The sequence below is a fragment of the Cynoglossus semilaevis genome, chromosome 4 (genome assembly GCF_000523025.1).
Source record: "Cynoglossus semilaevis isolate Cse_v1.0 chromosome 4, Cse_v1.0, whole genome shotgun sequence".
In the NCBI taxonomy this organism is placed as follows: Eukaryota; Metazoa; Chordata; class Actinopteri; order Pleuronectiformes; family Cynoglossidae; genus Cynoglossus; species Cynoglossus semilaevis.
This window is the reverse complement of record NC_024310.1, coordinates 16,703,864-16,723,050: the sequence shown is the minus strand read 5'-3', so window position 1 is coordinate 16,723,050 and position 19,187 is coordinate 16,703,864. Positions and strand designations below refer to the sequence as shown.

General features: G+C 38.2%; 3 protein-coding genes across 6 annotated transcripts in view; 1 reads left to right on the top strand and 2 right to left on the bottom strand.

Moving 5' to 3' along the window:
- itpkcb (inositol-trisphosphate 3-kinase Cb) overlaps positions 1 to 10,095 on the bottom strand; it is a 16,282-nt gene extending 6,187 nt beyond the window's left edge. For 2 of the 3 annotated variants that reach the window (XM_025054822.1, XM_008309655.3), the window contains exons 1-2: positions 9,948 to 10,095; positions 5,489 to 6,815 (exon numbers count right to left, since the gene is read on the bottom strand). In XM_025054822.1, coding sequence (XP_024910590.1) covers positions 5,489 to 6,649 — 1,161 coding nt within the window. In that variant the 5' untranslated portion in view covers positions 6,650 to 6,815; positions 9,948 to 10,095. Of the gene's footprint in view, positions 1 to 5,488; positions 6,816 to 6,905; positions 7,351 to 9,947 lie in introns of those variants that run through there. The other variant, XM_025054823.1, reaches the window with a different exon arrangement.
- A 595-nt stretch (positions 10,096 to 10,690) lies between these two features.
- Positions 10,691 to 15,595, bottom strand: cep57 (centrosomal protein 57). The gene is made up of 11 exons (XM_008309654.3): positions 15,268 to 15,595; positions 14,207 to 14,378; positions 13,692 to 13,871; positions 13,445 to 13,566; positions 12,933 to 13,061; positions 12,693 to 12,770; positions 12,481 to 12,576; positions 12,241 to 12,321; positions 11,933 to 12,141; positions 11,700 to 11,844; positions 10,691 to 11,602 (listed from the first exon to the last, which is right to left on the bottom strand). The coding sequence occupies exons 1-11, from the start codon at positions 15,316 to 15,318 to the stop codon at positions 11,435 to 11,437; spliced, it is 1,431 nt and encodes a 476-aa protein (XP_008307876.1). The 5' UTR covers positions 15,319 to 15,595; the 3' UTR covers positions 10,691 to 11,434.
- Positions 15,596 to 15,697: 102 nt separating this feature from the next.
- The window catches only part of mre11a (MRE11 homolog A, double strand break repair nuclease), a 5,843-nt gene continuing 2,353 nt past the window's right edge, over positions 15,698 to 19,187 (top strand). Inside the window, exons 1-13 of one of the 2 annotated variants that reach the window (XM_008309653.3) lie at positions 15,698 to 15,812; positions 16,489 to 16,567; positions 16,686 to 16,818; positions 16,928 to 17,088; positions 17,180 to 17,267; positions 17,369 to 17,510; positions 17,610 to 17,724; positions 17,816 to 18,001; positions 18,093 to 18,264; positions 18,351 to 18,431; positions 18,595 to 18,724; positions 18,948 to 19,048; positions 19,168 to 19,187. In XM_008309653.3, coding sequence (XP_008307875.1) covers positions 16,548 to 16,567; positions 16,686 to 16,818; positions 16,928 to 17,088; positions 17,180 to 17,267; positions 17,369 to 17,510; positions 17,610 to 17,724; positions 17,816 to 18,001; positions 18,093 to 18,264; positions 18,351 to 18,431; positions 18,595 to 18,724; positions 18,948 to 19,048; positions 19,168 to 19,187 — 1,349 coding nt within the window. In that variant the 5' untranslated portion in view covers positions 15,698 to 15,812; positions 16,489 to 16,547. Of the gene's footprint in view, positions 15,813 to 15,841; positions 16,009 to 16,488; positions 16,568 to 16,685; positions 16,819 to 16,927; positions 17,089 to 17,179; positions 17,268 to 17,368; positions 17,511 to 17,609; positions 17,725 to 17,815; positions 18,002 to 18,092; positions 18,265 to 18,350; positions 18,432 to 18,594; positions 18,725 to 18,947; positions 19,049 to 19,167 lie in introns of those variants that run through there. The other variant, XM_025054824.1, reaches the window with a different exon arrangement.

Below are 19,187 nucleotides of genomic sequence, written 5' to 3'. Positions count from 1 at the left end.
TACATTGCAGTGCTTTTTGGGGGGCTGCAGTGATCGGACACGTGCCAGCTACCACATTACGTTTTTAGGGCTGAAACACTTTTAAAGCAGTTTAAAGTTTGAAAATGACAAATCATTATCTAGGAATTCTTCCTCTATCTCTTTTACGACAGGATGACACTTGACCTCTAAGATCTTAACTCGTGTTAAACCCAACAAGCAGACAGGCCACCTTCAGACCCTCCTCCCAGTCTCTACAGTAAAACTGTGTCCAGTGTCTGGCTTCCAAAGTGCTGCTCTAAGGGATATTCATGAGGCGTTATGTAAGGTTCATTACACTGGAGATATTAAAACAGCATGAGGATTCAACGGGCTGTCTAAGAATAGGTAGACTGGTGTGAAGAGAAATGTAAACAGTACTAATGAGCCTCTGAAGAGAGCACTGGAGAGTCACCATTAGACATGACTGTGGAAAAGCTGCAGTATAAAGAACTTTAAAATATATGTACAATATTTGAAAACATAAAAATTCCAATTTGTCAGTTTTATTGTCATCAAAAAAATAATAAGGTCGCCTTGCTTAACATCACAAAACAGATTCAAAAATCACGTGACAATCATGTCAAAACCAAACTGTTAAAAAAGTTAATTTTCTACTCTGGTTCGTTGTCCTCAACTCCCTCCTGTTGTGATATTCAAACCTCCTGGAATGACTCCAACATCTGGACACACAGCAAACACCTCCGCTGGGGCTCACATGACAAGACTAATTGTCGCATTATCACAGACTCATCTGACCTAAACATAGCGACCCAAGAATCCAGTCAGATCTCCAAACGTTTTGTAGCTAGGTCTCTCAAGACAGAAACCCAAATCTGCGGTCTTTCACACTCATCTAATGACTCAATTGTACAGCATTTTTCCTGAGTTTCACATCAGATTATAAATCCCCTGTTGCGAACCGAGGGTGGCGTTGCCTGGTAGAGTGAGCCTCCTCTCACATGACCACTGCTCTCTCTCTGCATTGTCGCTCTATCTTAATATAAAATTAACCAATAGCAAGCTCCTATTATCTTTTCCCGTCCATAATTATCTTCTCTCTCATCAATCAGCAAGTCCACACATCTGTTGTCCTAAATATGGAAAAAAAAAAATCACCTTTTTTTCCAACAACGATCCTCCAACTCCCAAAGACTCATACGCACAGATGCAGATGTGACCTCTCCCTTCAGCTGCTCTTGTCCCCAAAACCCTTTTTGAGCACTGATCCGGATTGCCTCACACAGGGACGATGCGCTGCCCTGCTAGTGTCACAGTCAGCTGGCAGCATTAGGGACAACAGGCCTCTACATACACCATTCCAGAGCTCATTCTGCCTGCGTGACAAATTCCTCAGCACTTTGTAACTTAGAGGAGTGTGCGTGTGCATGCATGCATCTGTGTGTGTGTGTCTGACAAGACAGAACCAGTCGGACGACTATAATCAGCTTCACGAGTGATAAAAGATGTTTACACTGAATATGTTTTCTCTTACAGAGCTGGTTCTCTGTTGAAGTACTCAGTAGAAAACCACATCCCTTTCCCCCCGTCTTAGGAACTCAGAAGTGAATGTCTCTGCTCTGTGTCTGTTGCTATTATATATGACACCTAGACACAGCTCTTTTCTTTACCATGGTGTATTTAAGATACTTTAAGGAGATGATGGAGAATTTTCATATTGTGCAGCTTTTGGAAAAAAAATTCTGTTATCAATACCTAGAACTACCCTGGTTAGAACCTAAAGGTCCAAATGAATAACATAAGCTTCATCTCAACCATCAACAACAGCCAAAAACACTCTCTTAATCATGGTGTATTTTTGTTTCAAAAGTGCACATCGTTCTTGTTTATTCATAGAGCGTAACCTTTGTTTATCGGTATATTTAAAATCGCAGTCTTTTTCGTTTCATTAAATTTCCATGTATGGCCTGCCGTAGGAGTGGTGTGTGGGACGTTGAATAATTAGCGACGCTGAAAACAAGTCTGCGATTGTGTCTCACGTGAATGAGTATGTAAAAAAATAAATAAATCATCACGAGTCTGTCTCACTACTGTTGTATCTCCTTGGACTAATTTGACTTTGTTTTTGGGAGAGGCTAAATTAAGTTCTGAAGAGAGAGCTCACATTTTAACACACCAGTCATAGAGTGTGCATTGTGTTTACCAGGGTAGGAATTTTAGGAAATCATATAAAAATTGAAAATAAATATAATGACATAATTAACAATATTAAAAACAGATAGTCTGACAGAAGGACAGAAGACAAGGTAGGAGAGAAAAAAAAGTACCATATATGGCAAAGACATCACCTAGCAACCAGCTCAGCCCAATTTTCCATGACACACACACACAACTGCGAATGCAAAATGGCATTGCAGTGAGTTTGTGTTTGTGTGTCTGAGCATGCATGTGTGAGCAGGTATCTGTTCACGTCACCGGGCATACAAATTGTAACTGGTTTGACTGGGAGCTGACAGCGGGGCTGCTGATTTTACAAGCCACACACACACAGGCCACACACATACACACATACGCAACGTACACATACACACCCTCTTTCAACTAATTACTGTACATTTGACAAAGAGCCTTTTACACAACAGTTTGTGGACAAAATGTGATGTTTTAGCAAGAGCTTTTACCAAAATGCCAGGCTACAGCCATCCTGTTTGTTGCAACAGCACCAAGTGCAACACTTGTTGCTCATTTCCTGGTTGTCAATGTAATGTAATTACATTACATTACAATGTCAACTGTTGTGTCAGAGGAAATTCTCGTGGCTGAAATAAGGAGGATTTTCCACTGTGACCACCAAAGTAAAACAAAGTAAAAGGACAAATATTTGAAAGTAATTAACAGGTTATACTGAAATTGTTTTTTCTACTGTAGCAAAAATAAAGTAAAAATGTATTAGCACAGAAAAACAAAAATATTATTATCTTTTAAGCTCCAAAATGTTTAACAACTCCACATTACTTCTGATGACAGGCTCTGTGCTCCATTTGTTGATGAAGTTTTATGCATCTGTGCAAGAAAGCCACATGTGGTCTAAGACAGGAAAATCAAATCAATCACTAGGATCTATTTGTCTGAATGTTTTTCTGGAATTTTTAAGCAAAAAAGTCCCACCATTGTCTGCCATTCAACTTTACTGCTGTTTCTTTTTTCTGTTGTTTTCTGACATTTATGACAACAATAAAACCACTGTAATACCATCACATCTTTTTATACAGTTTAGAATCTTTGTTTATACCTCCATATTAAAATGTTTTGGGAACAGAACATATAAGATTACTCAGAATTTCCAGTCCAAGCTTGGATACAAATATATATATATAATTTGTACAAGTACATACAATATGACAATGATTGATGTTGATTTTTATATTTTGCATTAATTAAGCAGAAAGATATGACAATGTAAACCTGCTCTTTTTTTTCGCTTTCATAATGGGATGTATTCATTTATTATTCCAGTTTGTCATCCTCTGATGTTTGTAATTCCATGAACTGGAACAAGTAAATAAAAAAAGTAATAAAAAGCTTAAGACTCAACACAACGTGTGTTAATGTGTGAGTAAATCTGAGTAAACCCCAGTTGATTCGCTTGCTTCAGAGAAATGACAAATAAATGTATGACTTAGGTATTTCTATCAGTGACCGGAAAGTCTGAGGTGTTTGTACTGAATGACTAAAATGTCTCGAGTCTTATTGTCTGGAAATTTTAAAAACAAAAAACCAAGATCACCAGACAAGGCTGGAACATGAGCTATGGAAAATAAACTTTTTTTAATGTTAGTAATTAGGTATTCTGACTTTTTGCTGCACTTTCTGGTGTCTTTGACAGAGCTACTGATCAAACGTCTCTGCACTGACCCGCTTTGTGTTAAACAGACAAAAAAAAATGGCTTCTCTATTCTATTCCAAAGCAGATACTTCTAATTTAGAATAGAATGTTCTCATGAATCAACATGGGGTCTGCAATCCTTCCAGGGTCCAAAAGGGTATTGTAGTAGGGTTCTAACATTTTTTGAGGATTAGATTAAACTCCTAACATTTTGAGTATTTAAAATATAAATAATCTTTTAGGCCAACACACTTGTGTGAAGTGACCCCAGACAGGAACCTGGACATTCAGGATTCACACTTGGCTGAAAGAAAGAGGTGGGGACTGTCTCCAGTGCCAAGCACATCCTGTTTTTAAGACGTGTCTCATTCCAGCGTTTATAGTAAGTGTTTGAAAGCTGACTTGCTGACTCACCAAGTGCTTCCTACATGGAAATTTTGCTTCATGCCTGGAGGAAGAGAATGCCTTCAAGGTCTGTGGCAGTGATCTTTCTTCTGGATGTCCTCTGATTGCATTTATGTCGCACCATTGCAAATGAGCTGTGCAGTGTAACAAGTAGTGACAGTGACAGCAGTAATGAAGCGAGAAATCATCGGGGACACTGACTTGTCATCAGTAGGAGTCAAAGAGGTGTGACAAGGCTGAGATCATCAAAGTCTTGTGATCATGAGCCACGTGAGCTAGCTGAGAGACACGGAGGGAGTGGATGTTCATTCAGAGACACACATTTTTTCCCCCTTGTTTAAATCTCATTTTTAATTGGAGTCATTTGCTCCTATTACCAGGGGGTGTGACTCCAACCATTACTGATTTGAACCGAAGGTTAAATGAGTCCAATATCCATTACTCAGATTTACTAGAGACGAGTAAACAACATCAAAGTTTTTTTAATTAAGAAAAAAAGGCTCAGACATGCAGTGGGTTTCCAGCTAAACATCATCACACTCTTGTGAACACGTTTTTATATGTGACACCTGACTTAATGTTAGTCCTATAAACCAACCAACATTCTGATTGTTGGAAGGCACATTTGCAACATTGCTTTGCATGACGTTTATAAAGTAATAAATGAGGTAATGAAGGCTATGACTTAAACAAACAAATGTGGACTCTTATGTAATTACCAGAGGTGAGCAACAACTCTGTTAAAGGACATTTTGAAATAATCTGGTGACACAAGGTAGGGGCAATGTTCATGGCATTTCTTAAGAGCTTTTAAAGGTACACGGTGTAAAATCTAGCAACATCCATGGTGACATGGTTGTGGTTACTTAAAAAGTATTATAAGTATTATAAGAGAGGTTATAAAAGAGTATTTTTCTAATAGAAAAAAAAATCTACTACTGTATTTTAGCCATTGGAAATAAAACATAATATTGGACTTTGAAGATGGTCTGTTGTCCAACTTCTAAAAACATGCAAAGCCCTTTATTGCAGGGTGTTAACAATGGCCTGTAATCACATATCTGTTTGCATTATGGAATATGCTCACTTGTCATTATTTGCATTTCATTTTTTAAATCCAAAGCAGAAAGAGCAGATTACGATTTATTTGCTTTTACGGTAAGATTATAACTCAAGTGTGTGTGACATTTGTCGTGAGTAGAGTTTGAAGACACTCACCACTGGACCATCATCTGGACTGCACAGGGACCGGGCAGGAGACAAACTGGATTCGATATCACTGCCTGTGAAATCGTCCTCAGACTCCTCAAATGAAGACGCCGAGGACAGACCGATGGAGGACGAGTTGGACATTTTCCTCAGTGATCGCATCAGGGCTGGAGAGCCCCCGCAGCCGCTGTCTGAGCAGGGGGATTCGACATCAGCATGGGGTTCCAGACACGAGCTGACGTCCGTGGGGACGGTCAGCTGCGGCGAGTTCCCCTGTGAGCGGCTCGGGCTGGGATCCCTGGTTATGATAAGTTTCGGTATGGTTCCCGGGAAACTGGGTGTTCCTCGGTGGTTCTGGACAGAGTCCTTACTGCGATTGCTTTCTTCACCACAGCAGTTGTTTTGATCAACCACCGCTAAAGGCGGACACGAGGCGGTACTGAGGTCCGTTTTTGTCATTTCTGTCTCCGTTTGCTCCTTCGTTATCGACAGCTCTCTGTCCAAAGGTTGATCCAACAGCGAGGGAGTCAAAGTCTGCTGAAAGTCCGGGTCAGGGGTAAACGACGTAGGTGTATTGGGACAAGACCGCGTTAAAAATCGAACCTCAGGCTTGATACGATCCTCGATGCTTCCTCCCAGTGGTTGCTCTTCCATGGCCCTTGCTGGGGAATCCGAGGCATTGTCCCCCCGCACGGGTTTGGGATCCTCGCTGCCCGCACCGCCGACTTCACCAGGCCGCTGGTCAGAACCAAACTCATCAGAGGAGCCAGACGTTGGTTCTACGATGACGATGCCTCGATTAAAGTCTATATGGTCATCCAGGCCGTTTGGTGTTCCCAAACAAACCTGGACTGACCGCTGTTCCTCCGCCGCTGACACCACCGCGTCCCTCGGCAACTTTCCCACTCTGTGCTCGCAGCGCGTCGTCGCTGGGGCCGTGTTTCCGCCACCGCAATCAGCTTCTGTTTGCCCGGAGTCTCTCTTTCTCCTTCCCAGACACAACAGCACTTTATTTTTCATCGGCTTAGTGCTCGAATGGCCACTCAGTCGCTTCTCTTCGCTCCTACGTCGGTGGACACAAAGCGGTAGATGAGCTGACTCGTCCGCTTTCCTCTTCGTTCTGCCAGCCGGGGCGGCGCTGTGCGATAGACCCGAGCGAGTTTGGCCCATCCCGCATGCCGTAGTAGTAACAATAAAACCAGGACACACCTTCAGGAGTCGATTTAAAAAAAACTGAAACCACTCGTTTCGACTCTTATATACAGTCTGGCATTAGTCATGTAATCCATGTGAAACCACTGAGCCATCACGTGGTCCACGCAGTCATTTTTCACATCTGTAAAAACAAACAAAAAAATGAATCATTTAGTAAACATCTTAAACATTCTCAAATACCTGCTATTTCAGTTCAGCCACAAAGACTCACCTTAAACATACATTCATCAGATTGATAAAGAAAACACACCTCAATCTGTCTGATCTAACTGTGTTAGGTACTTATAATAATCTGTTCTTTACTAAATATTACTTTTTACTATTTCCTAGAACAGACGTATTGACAGAGCTCACAAACTAAAATGAAAATAAAGGCTTTCAAAGTAACACTGCCCTCCTGTGTCAAGACACGGGTATTTGCCAAAAATAACTAATTTACACTTAGATTAAACATTAAATGTGTGTGCAGGGAGGGGGTCATTAAAACTGCGTGCGTTTAAATGGGTGACATAAAAAAGAAATCTAAAAACTAAAGTTATAGCAGTTAATACATTTTATCAAATTGAATATTTGATGCCGAAATTAAGACAAATAAAAGCAACCACTGAACCACATTCTTAAAAGGCCTGGTGTTGCAGTAAACACACACACAGGTGTTTCTAATCCCTAATCACACCAAGCTCTTATGACACAGGAGCCTTTGTTCATATGATTAGTAACACCTTTGTTTGCAGACTATTTCCTGTCCAATGACTCCAGTGAAAATCTCTAATGAAAGTGCACTGCATGTTTAGTCTTCTGTTATAACTGCTCTGAAGACTAAAACCAATTTAAACTGTGGAGTGTGACGCTGATGTCTGGTTGTATTCTACTGTCAAATATCAGGCATTAAAATGTGTGTGTGTATATTTATATATGGATGTATATGTGTAAATATATATATATATATTTACACATATACATCCATATATATATATACTTACACATATACATCCATATATATATATACATATATATATATATATATATATTTACACATATACATCCATATATATATATACATACACATATACATCCATATATATATATACATATATATATATACATATATATATATACATACACATATACATCCATATATATATATACATACACATATACATCCATATATATATATACATATATATATATACATACACATATACATCCATATATATATATACATATATATATATACATATATATATATACATACACATATACATCCATATATATATATACTTACACATATACATCCATATATATATATACATATATATATATACATATATATATATACATATATATATATACATATATATATATACATACACATATACATCCATATATATATATACATATATATATATACATACACATATACATCCATATATATATATACATATATATATATACATATATATATATACATACACATATACATCCATATATAAATATATATATATATATATATATTTACACATATACATCCATATATATATATACATATATATATATACTTACACATATACATCCATATATATATATACATATATATATATACATACACATATACATCCATATATATATATACATATATATATATACATACACATATACATCCATATATATATATACATATATATATATACTTACACATATACATCCATATATATATATACATATATATATATACATATATATATATACATATATATATATACTTACACATATACATCCATATATATATATACATATATATATATATATTTACACATATACATCCATATATATATATACATATATATATATACATATATATATATACTTACACATATACATCCATATATATATATACAAACAAAATCGACTATTGCTCATACTATTATATATTTGATCAAATTGTAAATGCACTACTTGACCCTATCTTGAAAAGAATTGTTCAGTAAATGTGACTGATGTAATTTATACTGTTGTCCCAGCACCACCTGCAGGGAGAGAGAGGGAACTACATTCCGTATTTTCCGGACATTAAGACACACCTAAGAATACGTTGCAAACCCAGCCAAGGGATGAAAAAAGGTGCGACTTGTAGTTTGGAAAATATGGTATTCTCGCAAGCCCTTTGTGCATATTCTACCTTTATGGTAAAATGTCATTTGAAGGTGTCTTCAAATCTGCATTATACGGCTCTGCATTATAAAAGCCAATAGTTTCCACAGCAAAGCAGTCATGCTATGCCATTAGCAAGCAATTTGGTGAATGTGCTGTCAGGATGAAATGCTCTCAAAAAAGGAAATGAGACAGGAAGGACAAGAGTGGAAAGAATGGATCACTGCAGAAAAAGTCAAAAGTAAAGAACATTCTTGTGAAACCCTGCCAGAAATAATGACACGCTGCACAATGACTCACACAAAGTAAGCATTAGACATTTAACAAGTTAAAATCAGCTCGATCTGACCTTAAAGATAGTGAATGAACTAACCAACATATACATTTTTTAGGTGGTGGAATCAGAACGTTACACCTGTTGTCTAAAATGATCATATAATTTCTTTAATTTTAACTGACTAAAATTAAGATAGTCTGTTCAGGAACTTGAGCAAGTAGCTAATGTTATTTCTGGTTCTTTCATTCGTGATGCACATTTTATCCGTGCATTATTCTAGTCCAAGTTGTGTTAATTCCTGGTCCTTTTTTGTTACTTTTTTGTCTTGTCAGTTTATCACGTTTTTATTGGTTTAATGTGCTATTTTTCTACTTTTATATAAAGGTATAGGTGTATAGTAATACGAAATTATTATAATTTAATGCTTCTGGGACATACATATGTAGGGTTTTTTAAGAAATAATTTCACGTCCGGTACTAGCTACTAGAGCTACTAGTACTTGAAATAACTGTCTTTCTTAAGGGTTCACGGTTTACTCTCAGCTTTCCTGGTCGTTGTACTTGCCATAATAACTGTTTTGTTGCCGTTAAGTCGTGATATCGTGAGAGTTTGTAGTAGGTTTACTTATGCTACATTTCTGGTACAATACAATTATTGACTTTTGTTAAGTTAATTTCTCAAGGCGTATTTTAAATGCGAAGCCTACTGGTTCACTTTACAACTGACTGATAACCGAACCGTTACCGCCTTGATTTTAGTTGACAATTAACATTAACGTGGACAAGCAGGTCTACTTTTGGATATTCACGGAAAAAGACACTTACCCAAGAACGAACGAGTTCCTGCTGTGGTACATGTTAAGCAGCTGAGGTGGAAGTTTTCTTTAGTGACTGAGAGCAGAGTGTGTGGAGAACGAAACTGTGGCTTGTCTGTTCCATCCTGCAGTGAGTGCAGTGCTTTTCTTCTGTTCATCAAAAAGAGGACATATGCAGGCGCAGGCGTCGTGACGCACAGCACCAAAAAAAGCATATTTGGTTCCTCCTAAATTAAGACGTTTTAGACTTTAGTTTTGTAGAAAGTGCTAAACCAACAAATGAGTAACAATTTATTTAAAATAATGACGTTTAATATTATTTAATAAATAGAATTAGAACGCAAGTGTATATAATTTCCGAGGAGCAATGAATGCACCACTTGCAGTAAATTAAATTAAATTAAATATATTCACAAGGGAATAAACACCCAGGCTTCTGAATATAAATCAAATATTTAGCATTTCCCCTGCTTACTATATGATATCTGGTTTCTTTGCATTTATTTTGTTCTTCATTTGTACACTATCATTTGTACACAAATCATTTGTAGACTTAAATGACAACACGTAAACTCCATACTAATTAATATGTAGTTGTAGTTCGTTTTCTTATTTTTTTAGTATTACTGTCAAAATAATTCCACAACTGCTAAAATACCCAGTAGACGAACTACTGTATATTCTGATATTAAGTTTATTGTTACTGTAAATCTAAAGACCCTGTAAATATTACAGACAACATATAAACTGTTATGTCTGAATATCAAAGTTTTTATTTCTCAAGAAATACATTTTCACCCAAACAGCTTTGTTGTCAAAGTCAATTCCAAAGATGAATAAATACAAGTGTCTCCGTATGCAATTAAGGAGTTATAGCCTTTATTTGGATAATAGGTGCATATAACTCCTCACACTATTCAGTAAAACACATCAGGGTTTTAAGGTAGCCTTATTCATATTAAATTGCAAACAAACATGTTTCATCCCACTTTGTCTTTCTTACTATTTACTTACTTGCTACTAACAGTTGATGCAACCACACAGAGGATATCTGGTGTGTACAGCACCATTACAAAACAACAATGTGTGAATAGTAAGTTCTGTAGAAAGAGGAACTGGAAAAAAAAGAGCAAAAACATTAACCACGTCCACTCACTTCAACACAGAATCAACACATGACTATACAGAGGAACCTCGGTTTTCAAACTTAATTCTTTTCTGAGGCACTCTTTAGTGAACTGAAAAGTTCAAAAACTGAAACAATGTTCCTCATAGGGAAAAAGGGAGGCGTTAGACAACCGAGGTTCCACTGTATCTCACAATGGTAACAATTCTGGAATTCAGATCTATATCTGGATCACTTGCAAAATAAAAAAAAACAACCTTGATTTCCTTTCTTGATCCCAAACCTATAGCCATTAAAACTGTCAAACTCTGACTCTGGTAGTTTGAACACTAGATGGAGCGGTGTAGTTGTGTTTGTGTCATGTTAAGCCATCAGGTCCGTAGCGAGCTCTGCAGAGCTTTCATGTCCCTCAGCAGTCTCAGATTCCTCTTGCTTCTCTCACCTGGTCTTAGCTTGACTGGTGCAGCAGAGCGCCCTCTTGTGGATACGTCGTTTCTGCTCTTCCATCTGGAGTTGGCATCTTTTCTTAACTTCTTTATCTACCAGATGGACAAGAAAAGAGCAAGAGTAGAGTTGAATAAACAAGTAAATATTTGTACTGTATGGCAGAAATAAATGAATTTCAAACAGTCCCACCTGTGTTCTGTGTTTGTACAGTTTACTGATCTGATCTCCCTTCCTCTCCATTTTTAACAACAAGCTCTCCTGTTCCCGCTGAAGTTCTCTTCTTTCCAGCTCAGACACACTGTTCTTCACCTGCCGTATCAACTCCTCATGCTCCCTGGAACACAACAAAAATACGAAGAAGAAAGAACATTTTAAATGCAACTCTTGTCCTGATCAAAGTGGGTTTTAAGCCGTTCACTCACACACTCATGAGTCGCAGCTCCTCGTGTAGTGCATGCAGCAGCTCGGACAACTCTTCTCCGTTAGCAGAGGAGGAAGAGGAGGAGCTGTCGTAATGCCCGTTCACGTTGTCGGAGAGCACACGGCTGTTGCAGAGATGAGGCTGGTGTTGCTTTAGAAGTGACAAAACGGACTGGACGTTTGCTCGGACTGAGTGGCTGCAGCCCACGGACTGGATGTCAGGTGAAAAAGGAGAAAGAGGGTTGAGGCCAGAAGCAGAGGCAACCAGGAAGCCAAACAGTAAAAATACAGTTTAAAAAGTCCTGATTACCGTTCCAGCAACAAATGGCACATCTCTGAGGCTAAGATGATAGTGTGGTTCTGAGTATAGGGAGGGCTGTGGAAAAGGTTTCTGAAGAGAAAATATAAAGTGTATTTCATTTTTCTTACTCCATAACTTAAATATTACAAAACCTTATTTCGATAGGTGTTTAGTGGCTCAGATGTTATTTTGAAAGATTATTTTCTCTGAGTCCACGCTAAATTTTCATCACTCTGCTGTGAACCAAACCTGAGAATTAAGCTTCTTTTCCTTGGACTGTCTGGTGGACAGGCAGGGCGACACTGACTGCAGCAGGATCCTGTTGGCCTCCAAACCTGTCTGCAGCTGAAGAAAAAGAAACAGAAGTAACATCGACATTTAGCATGGCATTTCTGAAACATTTTTCCATCTTTGATAAGACAAATGTCCTCCAAATGAGACTACAAGAAGATGTCTCACACCTGGATGGCTTTATCCTGGATGAGCTTTCTCTGGTGTTCCTCTTCATGGAGCTTCATCTCCAGCTGATGAATCTTCATCTAAGAATTAAAAAAAAAATAGGTATTACAATTTTACATAGGTGTGAACTTGTCTTTTATGATTTGTTGTCAGATAAATCCCTCTTTGAAGTGTACAGACATAATTATGGATACTGAAATCACAACTCTGGTGGTTATACTCTCTTCTTTGTTTGTGTGTACCTCAGCATTCCTCTGTGTGCGCGTGAGTCTCAGATAATCCTGCTCCAGTCGCTCCAGCTTCTCTAGATGAACATGCTCAGACACTGTGTCCAGCTGTCGATCAGCTACTTTGGTTGCATCCATGGAAATCTAAATATGAATGAGGAACATTTTAATACATAATGCAGAAGGTCATCGTTATACGAGTCCATTTTGTCCTAAATCTGTATCACAAAACCAGTTTCCAAAGTTATTTGTTCTTGATTAAAAGTAGCAGTTTTTGCTGTTTTTTAAGAAATGTATCAAAAAAATTATCTGATTAAAAATTTCAATAATTTGACAGCCCTATTTGAAGCATAAATAAACATAGTTACACAAATGTCAAGTTAAAATCTTACTTGACATTTGTGTAACTGTGTTTACAAGAGACAACATGTTAATGCAGGATGTAAGTATTTTTTACTCTGAGTTATGACCTAATGTCTCAGGAAGGATGCGACTGTTGTGTACGTGATTAAAAATAAGCCATTAACCTGCTGTTTGACCAAGTTGCTCCTGTCGGCCTTGGAGTTTCGCAACATCTTCCTCATGTGATCCAGCTGCCGCTCTAACTTCATGCAGCGAGATTCTGCTGCTGCCAGGTGTGTGATCAACACTGACAGAAGAACGACACATTATCATGACAACCAATAAAGGAAAAAAGAAAAACATGATGCAGAAAATAGAATTAAAATAGAAAAAGGTGGTTGTTAAACTTATGAGCGTTTATCACACACTAACCATGGTTGCAGTTGGTTGGGTCACTCTTATCTCTCACTTTTTCAACCTGATTACTCAGAAGTTTCTGTGCGACTTTGTCACTCTGCAGATGTGTTAGTGAGCTCATCACGTCTGCCTGTCCTTTCTCCAATTCCAACCTCCTAATCTTCTCCTGAAGATTCCTCAGGGCAGATAAGATTGCTGCACAGGCACACAGACAAACAGGTGAACTGTGTACGTACAGTCGGTGTAGGTGTAAAGCAATACCTACAGGTTTATATAAATTAAATACAAACATAATTAGAAGAAATGTAATTTAAACAAGTTAGGCTCAGACGGCGGGGTTGATAGAGAGCGTAATGACAGAAGGAACAGATGATAGTGGAGCGTGGACATTTAAGCAGTGAGGCATCATGTTGCACTTGTAACCATGGAGCTTTGAACACCGTAGTAGCTGAATGGAAACTTTCCAGTGCAGGAACACAGGAACACAACACGCTCTAATCAAAGGCATATGTACAAAAAAATAAACCAACCTGCACTGCTGCTCTCTGGGAAAGCCTTACTGGGTGATGGTGCTCGCCATGACTGCTGTGTGTGTGTTTGAGGAGTGTGACTCAGTTGTGTGTTGATGAAGGGACTGTGCACTGGATAGTCCTTATAAGATGGCAGGGACACGTTGTCACAAGTAACTCCACTGGTTGGTGGCTGAGGTTTGAACAGAAGAACACACAAAAAGAATAGTTAATATTGTGTAATTATGATATGGCAATAACATAGCGATTGGAGACAGAGAAATGCATAGAGTAAAGTGGATGAAAGATGTGATGATTTACAACAAATGACTGGTGTCATTTTCGATTGACACATAATATATATTTTGAATTAAATTACTGGTTTTAAGTTACACTTCATGACTTGAAATAATTATTAACTTTTATTGTTACTCAAGACAACAAATTTTACTAATATTACCCAATTGAATGGAATATTATATTCTCATAATTTGACAATAACCTAGAGTCGACATATCAAATATTAAATAACATTGCATTATGTATGTTTGCCTTCATCTTTATATCATTATATCTACCACTGATAATGCAACATGTAACCATTTTGTATAGGCTTTTATTAACTTTTCTTATTGTGGGTGTTTCTTTTTATTTTAAGAGAAACACTGTATATTCGCAATTATTTTTAATGCCGATTAGGGTTTACTATAGTTTTTGTGTATTTTCTGCTATAGTATTTTGTCAGAATACTGTTTTACTCCAAGGTAAACCTTACTACTTTAAGTCATACGTAAGTGTGACAAAGTAAAAATGTTTTATTTACATTTAATCCATTTAAATAACACCTGTTAAACCATTACAAGGAACTATATGTTCATGTTCTCACCCAGCTCAGGGTAATAACCTGAATTCTTTGTCATATACAACACAGTACGGTCAAGTTTCATGACACCTTTGATCAGCACCAGCATCACCTCAGTTGTAGCAACTCCTGTTCGGTATCTAACATCATGTAAACAAATGCAAATAAAATAAAATTAAACATATTTAATCATCTAATGCAAAAAGGAGTAGATTCTTACCTTAGGGTCTTTTGCAGCATCAGCTGCGACTGTTTTTGACAGATTTTCCATTGACGTAAAGCGAATTCAGGTCAGTCGACGGTGTCGAGGTGTAGAGCACGGAATATGCTAAATGGCACTTTTAAAGCAAAGCTGCGCTCGGAAAAAATGTATTTCAGTCAGACGACTTACGAGAAAAGTATTTTGTGCTGCTGCAGACGTGCGCTGTTCAAAGAAAACATCTCAAAGTTGGCTAACAACTATAGGACATAAGGAGGAGTTTGAATCATAACTATTTCAGTCTGACCCGGGAGGAGCTGGGCAGACGCATATTGACCGTGAATACGCTGAATCCACCACTACGGTGTGCCTTTTTATACAAAACAAACGCACACCGTTCGATACCCAGAAGTGTAGTCTTTTTTGTTCACAAAGACTGTTCAAGTAAACGCAAATATGCTTCAGAAAAACTACAAAGACCACAGGTCTGCGTTAAGGGGGCAGGAAGAGAACGTGCAAGACTTGCCGGGATTTTAGGGTACAAGTTGGTTGTGTCTTCAGAGGAGGTGGGTGGTGTAAATATTTGATTATTCCATGTTGTGTTAGCTTTATCACAGGTTTAAATGATGCGTACGGAAATATACTTACATGTTCAAATTCATCCCACGTAATAGCACGCGATATGTGCGTAGCTCGCATAGAAGTAATGGACTTGTAGTTAAAGTGAAAGCTATTTTACCGTCTCGTGAAATTCCACCTCAGGTACAAGTTACTGTTCACTACTACTTTATTAGCTGGTAATTACTTAGTTTGACTCACATCACTTTACATATCATTAAAAATGGTTGATTACATAGTCTAATAATCTGTATTGTTTATATTATTTCTGCTTCATAATGATTCTTTGTTTTAACATTTTAAAACAACAAACTAAAATACTTGAATTAAAAGTGATTATTTTTCTGTCTCAGAGAAGGAACGAAGAATCTTTTCTACATTACAAGTCACAAAAACAATCTGCAGAGATCACAATCACAAAAAGAAATAGAAAACTAAACGGGATCTAATGAATGAAACTGTCAAAGTTATGCCTTGTGAGTTCAGGATACTGTTAGATTGTGATTAGAAAGTATTTTTGTCTAACGGCATTACTGTTTACAGTTTGAATTGACCTCTTTGTCATAAATGATTTGCATCTTTGAAAAGATTGTAATCAATTTGAACCTCTATATTGAACTTCAGAGTGACTCAGGTTGAAGAGGAGGCTGTTTGTCCACCATCGGTCTGCTGGTTAAAACATCATGTCCTTGGAAAACACTTTGTGAGTCTGCCTAATCATATCATTTTGCTTAAATAACGATGTATATACTATGTAGCAATGTATTGAACAGATCCAAGCGTGTTCTTTTAAAAATTGTGACTGTCTGTTGGCCTTTTAGGGATGACGAGGACACGTTCAAGATACTGCTTGCTACTGATGTTCACCTGGGTTACCTGGAGAAGGACGCAGTACGTGGCAATGACTCCTATAAGACACTGGAAGAGATTCTTCAATATGCCAAGACAAAAGAGGTACGTCACAGGCGGTGTACACGCAGATGAAGTCGTGCGTCTGCGTTTGCTTGAATCAATGTACATTTAAATACCAACATTTTCTTCCTGTCTGTGTTTATACATGCAGGTGGATTTTATTCTGCTAGGCGGAGATTTGTTTCATGACAACAAGCCGTCACGTCGGTGTCTCCACAACTGCATCAGTATGCTGCGAAGATACTGCATGGGAGACACACCAATACACTTTAACATCCTGAGTGACCAGAAAGTCAACTTTAATACTACAGAGTTAGTTCATGGGTGTAAAACAAAACAACAACAAAAAACATTGTTTGTTTTCTACTATGTTTATGACACTCATTATGACCACACGTTGCAGGTTTCCATGGGTTAATTATCAGGATGAAAACCTAAACATTTCTATTCCTGTGTTCAGTATTCATGGTAACCATGATGACCCAACTGGGGTTAGTTGCCTCACTTTGGGAACTCTTCATCCTAAATTGAAATACAAGTGGGTGCATTTGTGTGTGTTTCTTACCTTCTTATGTGCTTATCTTTGTCTCAGGCTGAAGGTCTTTGTGCACTGGATCTGCTCAGTGCCTCTGGTCTTGTGAATCATTTTGGTCACTCCGAGTCAGTGGAGAAGATACAAATCAGTCCCATTCTCCTGCAGAAAGGCAGCACCAAGCTGGCCTTGTATGGTCTTGGTTTGTACACATTTTTATTTGTTGATATACTATTTGATTTTAAATGAAAAGTGGTGAATGTCCATTCATATATTTTGTAAAAACATTGTTTTTATGTAGGATCTATCCCTGATGAACGCTTGTATAGGATGTTTCTCAACAATGACGTAACCATGCTTCGACCTAAGGAAGACCAGGATAAGTGGTTTAACCTCTTCACCATCCACCAGAATAGGTGTGTGTGTGTGTTTTTCAAAGACCATAGACAATATAGATGTGTATTTTGATTGTGTTGCTTTGAGTTCTGATGAATGTAATTCACGTAGGAGTAAGCACGGCCCCACAAACTACATCCCTGAGCAGTTTCTTGATGACTTTATTGACCTGGTGGTGTGGGGTCACGAGCACGAATGCCTGATAACGCCAACCAGGAATGAACAGCAGCTCTTCTACGTTACCCAGCCTGGCAGCTCTGTAGCAACCTCTCTGTCTCCTGGAGAAGCTGCAAAAAAGTATGCATGAACATGCCCTAACATAGTGGACCAATAATTATGTTCACTTTAAAATGATTGTTGGTGCATTAACATTTTCCCGTGTATTAAGGCACATTGGTCTGCTGAGGGTGAAGGGCAAAAAAATGAATTTGGAGAAGATTCCCCTGAAGACCGTGCGTCAGTTCTTCATCCAGGATGTCGTCCTGTCTGACTACGAAGATCTCTTCACACCCGAGACACCTATGGTTACAAAGATGGTGGAGGACTTGTGCTCTGCCAAGGTATTGTAAAGTTCCTAAACATGAGATGCAGCTGTAAAACATATTACTCTGTGACTCCAGCCGTATTTCTTGTTTTTTTATTGTAGGTCATAGAAATGTTAGAAGACGCTGAGAGGGAAAGACTTGGATGCCCGCTTATCCCGGAGAAACCCCTGATTCGCCTCAGGGTAAGATGATACCTCAGGGTATTTATGCTATGGTGTCTAAACTGACAATAAACTGGACTGGGCTGAGAACAGTGATGCCCTCTACATCAGGTGTCACCAACTATATTTTCAGAGGACCAGATTATTCTGGGTTAGTGACGTTGTAGGGCTTCTTTCTCTCCAGGTGGACTACAGTGGAGGGTTTGAGACGTTCAACACTTCACGCTTCAGCCAGAAGTTCGTGGACCGTTTGGCCAACCCAAAAGACATCATCCACTTTCTCAGACGCCGTGAGCAAAAGGAGAACGTGAAAGGTCTGTTGGTCCGGTTGGTCTACAGTGGCGTTTTATTCCAAAATAGAACAGACTGTGAATGCAACACTCACTGTAACCAAGCAACATTGGCAACAATGTGTTGACCTGCAGTAAATGAATAGGGGTTTGTTAGGTACTGAAAAGGTTCATTTCAGCTTCTTTGATGATGAATTAGCTCTGATGTCAAAGTGCCAAATGTTTGAACTCCTTTTGTGATTTCTAGATGAATTCAGCGTTGATTACAACCAGCTGGTAAAACCAACCGCAGTTGAGGGACAAAGGGTGGAAAACCTGGTTAAACAGTACTTTGAAGCAACTGAGCAGGTACACTCCACACACACTGTACACTCATGACCGGTTTGTTAGGAAAAGGTGTTAATGTTGAATCGTACACAACACGAACACACTGGTTTGTTTGTTTGTTTGTGTGTTTACCTCTGCAGAAGGTGCAGCTGTTCCTGCT